Raw genomic sequence first — 6,000 nt, 5'->3', positions numbered from 1 at the left:
TTTGAAACCCCTGCAGCCCCCGTAGACGAGCTGCCTTCAATGTATAATGAAGCACATTTGCGCGTTTCTCCCAGTGCAAGTGCTCCTCATACTAATGAGAGCCGAGTGGGTTTGTTCGTTTCCCACCCGTACTCCAGAAAACCCCGCCCCTGTGATTTGATTCGCTGACGGCATCTGTCAAACAGTGAGAAAGCCCCGGTGCTGGATATGCTGAAAAAGGTTGACTCGTAGCCGGCAATGTGCAACGCCCATTTGCTTGTGAGCGCCGACTGATAGCCAATCGCAGAGCAGGAGGCGGAAATCGGGTGGGAAACAAAAAGGCAGTTTGACGTAGTCAGCCAGCTGGTATGGCGCAGCAGCGTGCGTGCGTGTGCCTAGGCTGAAACCATCCTCCCCTCTGAAATCTATCCACTCTCATCCGCGAGTCGTCAAGACCCCCCCCAAAAAAAATTAAATAGGGACCAATAACACATGCATTCACGAGTGACATCTTTTTTTCCTGTTTTTGTTCCTGTCCTCTCCCCGGTCTGCCCGGCTTCAGTGGCCGTGAACTAGCCTCCGAGCTCGGCTCTTACGAAACGGACCCGTCCTTATCCGCCCGCCGCCGGAGATGAGTCGTCGTCGTGGGCTGCACGGTGGGAAATCAGCAGGCTGAGCGCGAGTGAGGGAGTGCCTGTGAGGCGAGGTGAGAGGCAGGCTGCCGCCTCGCTGTGCCGTTTTCGCCGGTGATCTGTGCCTGCGAGGGAGGCAGGCTGAGGGAGGTTGTGTCGTCTCTTCAGCACGTTTGGTCTCTTCGTTCTCTACATCCGCTCGTCATTTTCAGCAGGGTCCCGGTGCTTCTGCTTTTGGGAGAGAAACGTCGATTTAGCGATGGATGAGAAGACCGAGATGAGCAAGGCGAAACCGGTATTTTCGGATCACTTTTAGCCTGAGTGGGCACCTATGGTCGACAGCATCCTCGAGCTTATTCATTGGGCTCTGCCCATCGCACCGAATCGGTCTTTACACGTCGAGGTGGAAGAGGAGGGAAATGTGTCAAATCGACTAAAATGACCATTAAAACTGCGTTTTGGGCGGTTTGCGCTTTTCCCAATTTGCGTGACCGCAAATCTGTTGCCAAGCAGATGTAACGTAAAGACCGCGAGACGTAAAGACCGCAAGTCTGGTTGCGCCCGTGGAGGAAGCCGCTGCTGCTGCCGCCGCCACAGCTGGACATGTTGATACCAACGGCAAAATGGATATAGTGTTCGCTCTCCTCTGGCTGCTGGCTGCGTTTCTCAAGGGCATTCTTTGCCAGGGAGTATACGGTAAGAAGAAGCGCGCGTTCGCGTTGTAGCTGTGTCTACCACGGCAGATGCCGTGACCTTGTAAAATAACTGTTGTTGGGGATTTTAACACTGGAATTCTGATAGCGACCATAGGCTTCATGTCTGATGTCAGGACGCGCTGGCTTTCAGCGGATCCTTTGGAGATGCCTTCGTCCCGGCGGTGTTAAAATGAGCTGTTTTAATGGTTTTAGCTGTGTGTTTGAGCACCAACCCAAGCCGCACAATTCATATTCAGAGCTTGTTCATGTTTAGCACCTGTGTGTGAAATTCTTGTCTATAGCTGGGCTGTGTGGTCGCATCACCACTACAGCCTTTTAGACGTAGATAAAATAGCACCATGATTCGTTGGCTCTTCATTTTAAGCCACAATATATACATATACATATATATCTCCTGTTGACAGAACATGTGGGCTGCTGTGGGTTGTGTGCGTGTGTGGGGAAAAATTTCCAAAAATGCAACCAGTGTTTGTTTGCAAACCAGGGAATAGCTTGAATACCTACAGTGGAATAAATGGTGGAAGTCTGGGGGCTTTGCTTTGCAACCGGAATAGCAAATCTACTCTTGAAAATTCAGAGATGCAGCTACCTTACTCCATCCCTTAAAAAAACCCAAATACACCCACGCTGGTTTCATGTCACATTTAGGACCCGCTGGAATCCTTGGCTGTTCAGAATGGGAGAGCAGCCATGGCTGTAGAATTCTGCATGGGATACCTATGCTTGCTGACGTCATGTGGATTTTTACAAAGGCAGATTTGCTGTTATTTAATGGAAGACTCTATATGGATTAGCGAGGAGGAGAATGCATAAATCCCTGCACATGACCTTAGTTCACTTTCAGAGGCGGGTTTAGCAGCCAGCCGAGAGCTCATGGCTTTTTATGGACTGTTTAAACGGTGTCCGTCTTTGGGACCCTAACTAGCTTGTCTGTTAGATTGTCAGACATATAGAAGTGTTAAGCTGCTTAGTGAATCCAGCCTGGAAAAATTTCATTGAGTTTTAAAAACAATGAATTAAAGTGGTAGGAAGGTCATGTAGATTGATGGGAAATGAGCCGATGTGGAGAAGCCCAGTCAGGATTGGTCATAGTGGCGGTGAGAGGAACTCTGAGGTACCTCTGAGGTACAGGGTTTTATGAGGGAAAATAGTACCTAATATAAGGAAAAGTAAATATATAAGAACTCATATGTATTCAATCAACATTGTACCCACGGAATCCAGGCTTGGTGGTGGAACAAACTTCCCCTGGGTGTTCGAATGGCTTTTTATATGTAGACTGAAGACCCACCTCTTCCAAGAGTGCTTGGGAGAAGTGTAATGTCGAGTGTTGTGGTCTCCATACTGACTTCTGTATTTAGTAGCGTCTAAGCTTAGAGGTATCTTTTGGATCCTAGTCTATACAAACTAGTTAAGGATATATTCTGAGCAAACAGTGAAGCACTTTTCTAAGTCGCTCTGGATAAGAACGTCTGTTGAATGCCTCAAACGTAAATGTTAATATATAAAAGCCCTCAAGACACGTGTAGGTGTGAGTAGGTTTCCATCACCACCACCATCACCAAGAAATCAGAGTCAGTAGGTTTCTCTACATTGCAGCACATTTTCTCTACTTCGCTTACGTCTAAATGATGCCGAATGATTTCAGAACTGCGGAAATTGTGTAGCCTTTAATTTAGATTGAGTTGTTTAGACAGACAATATTAATATATTAATCACAAGCAGGCGGTAGCTGCTTAGTTGACCATATTACTTAGATACCCCAGGATCAGGGATCTAGTTGCATCAACTGTCTGGATCCTCAGTTGGCTAATAATAGTGCACCTGTGAAGTTTTTAAATCAGGTACTAATTTTAAAGTATCTTTGCTAATATCTAAATCATGTTGGGTTATCCTGCACTGCAGTGATCAACTGTGAGCAGCTGTTGAATCTGGTCAACCTCTTTCTTGGAATGGTAACCATGTGGTGTGTGTGTGTGTGTGTGTTTTAGCAGAAACGCGACATTAAACTGTATCTGTATGAAAAGCAATGAGATACATTCAATTAACTCCTTAACTCCTCAAGACTTATTACACACTGAGGCATATTGCCCAGTGACTGCAGGGACTTCTGTACAAACTAATGGGGCTATTCTTTGGTAATAGAACACCTCGCCTAGTGTATTAACACTATCAGCCCGTCAGTGGGCCATGTTTGACTGTTAAATATATATATTATTTGTGAAAGCCGGATGAGATAATTTAACGAACAGTGGAAATGAACAGGAAAGTAAACTTCCATGTGTTCATTTCATAAATTTACTGATGCTGGAATCAGGATGCACTAAAATGGGAATTGGGTTACTGAGAATAGTTCAGTGAGTAGAAAATAACCTTATCTCCAAAACAGCATAAAGTTCAAAATGCAATTATTGCCACTAATTAATTAGTGTACAATATTAATAGAATTTGAGTGACGAAAGGTATTGAGCACCCTGCAAATATTTGGGCACCCCAAGAGATTTGAGCTCTTATATGAGGTTTACCAAGGTCTTATGCTGCATTCCCATGCTATTGGAATTATTGGAAATAAAAGTTACCGACCTGGAAGTTTCACATGAATTTCTAGTGGAAAAGATTTTGAGTCCCCGAGTTAAGGTGATGTTCCATGTTCGACCCATAATAATAATTAATAATAATTTAATAATTAATGCTTTGTGCCTTTCTGTTGGATTTATACTGCCATTACTTGAACGTTTTTCGAAACCAGGTGTCTTTAGTAGGGGTGTAGCAATTGGTCACAAAATCATATTGCAGTGCTTAAATGCTACAAATGAATTCATTCACTTTTGTGTGTCAGATAGTCTTGGAGCACAAATTTACATTTGTCTCCTGGGGTAATTCTGTTTTTCAGTGAAGCTCCCCTGTGATCCAGATGGGCTACTTGTTTTTCTTCCTCCTTCCCTGAGAAAATTACAGGCCAAATGACCTACTGTTTTTCACTGAACTTAGCGATGGTCTAATAAATTTAATTCCATCCTGATACACATGTTTTCCCAGGCAGATGTTGCCTCTGTATTCCTCTTGCCTCCAACTGTAGTTGGAACTTTGCTTCAACACGAACTGAAATAAGATTCTAGATCACTATACAGAGCATCATTACAGGGAACAGAATTTGAGAACATACTGAATGACTGGGGCTTGCTATGTGTGTGAGGTGTGTGTTGTGCAATAGCACAATTTGTGTCTTCATAAAGCTTTAATATATAAATATATTATTAATAAATATATATATAGCTAATTATATATATTTTGTTTACTAGCTCTTAAAAATGTTAGTTAACAAGCGTTTCATATAGTAACTAAAGCAGTGCAGGAACTCTCTCGCAAAATATGATGTATCCTGACCATTAGCTTTTCTTTTTGCATCTGAATGTCTTGCTATCCCTTTGCTGCTGTGAATTTCCCCACTGTGGGATTAATAAAGGATTATCTTATCTTATCTTTAGGTTGGTTTTGCCTTCAGTTTAGCACACATAAGCCAGGGGCTAATTCTCTGGGCAGAGGGATCTGCATGAAACTGGAAGAAAAACAATTTAAAGAATTGGGTCTTTAAAAAAAGAAAATGATTCTGATACCAGATTTTTAAGTATCTGCCGATACCGAGTACTGATACCAATGCCAACATTGACTTAAATACTGGATAGCTATGAAAAAATTTTAATTGGCACAATGCAGAAACACATGCAAGTAGGGAAGCAAAATCTTGATAAGCTCGACCAAACAGCATTCTGAAATATATATTTAAACACTGATTAAAAATCTGTTTGGTTGAGCTTAGCAAGATTATGCTTCCCTACTTGCACGTGTTTCTGCATTGTGCCAATATTTTATTGCTGAAACTTTTGAAATGTGCAGTTACTCAACCAGTAAACACTGTTCTTTCAAGCTTATTATATCTTATTTGGGATAAGATATAAAAAGTGGAACACTATAGATATCAGGATTTATAGCCATCTATCCAGTATTTAATTCTGAGTTGGTATCGATACTCTGCATCGGCAGACACTTAAAAATCTGGTATAGGCATCGAAAAGGAATAAGCAGCAACAGGTCATCTCTATTTATTGCTGTCTGGATGCGAGAGTTTTATCGTGTAAAACTTTTCTGTTAGAGATGTCTCCCTGATAAACTAATCCAATCAGAAAAGGGCTAATGTTTCTCCTGACGGTTTGTACTGTGAGTGTGACCCTGACCAGGCTGAGCTTTTTTTTCCCAGTACACTGAGCCTGTTGGGAAATATATGTTCTTCAGCACAAATTCGAGTTACATACAGAGATAAGGATTAGTTTTACAGGCCTGTTTATGTTCATTTTTGGATGTCTAATTATTTCTGACCTGTTTTGGAATATTGTTTTTTAATGACACAAAGAACTACTTCTTCCATATATTCATTTTCTCTTTTTCTTTATATTTAAAATGTCTTATTAGAATATAACTGGGATCAGATGAACAATACCTTCCTCTCTAGCGTGCCTGTGGCCACCTGACTTACCATTTATCTAAGGTATACGGGAGGTCAGTGGTGTCAGGGCTGCAGTCCTGTACACTGAACGTTCATTTCCATACATTAATCTGCCTGGGTGGAATTATAACTTTGAGGGAGTTTTATAATTGAACTCTACTAAGTCACG

At 42.3% G+C, this 6,000-nt stretch overlaps 1 protein-coding gene across 2 annotated transcripts in view; it reads left to right on the top strand.

Moving 5' to 3' along the window:
• Positions 1–347: 347 nt before the first annotated feature.
• Positions 348–6,000, top strand: part of mdga2a (MAM domain containing glycosylphosphatidylinositol anchor 2a) — a 194,436-nt gene continuing 188,783 nt past the window's right edge. For both annotated transcript variants that reach the window (XM_072689830.1, XM_072689829.1), the window contains exon 1: positions 348–1,307. In XM_072689830.1, the coding sequence (XP_072545931.1) occupies positions 1,235–1,307 (73 nt within the window). In that variant the 5' untranslated portion in view covers positions 348–1,234. The remainder of the gene's footprint in view (positions 1,308–6,000) is intronic.

Source organism: Salminus brasiliensis, chromosome 10, assembly GCF_030463535.1.
Source record: "Salminus brasiliensis chromosome 10, fSalBra1.hap2, whole genome shotgun sequence".
NCBI classification, from domain to species: domain Eukaryota; kingdom Metazoa; phylum Chordata; class Actinopteri; order Characiformes; family Bryconidae; genus Salminus; species Salminus brasiliensis.
The sequence above is the reverse complement of the archived record's forward strand: the minus strand, read 5'-3'. Positions and strand labels throughout refer to the sequence as shown.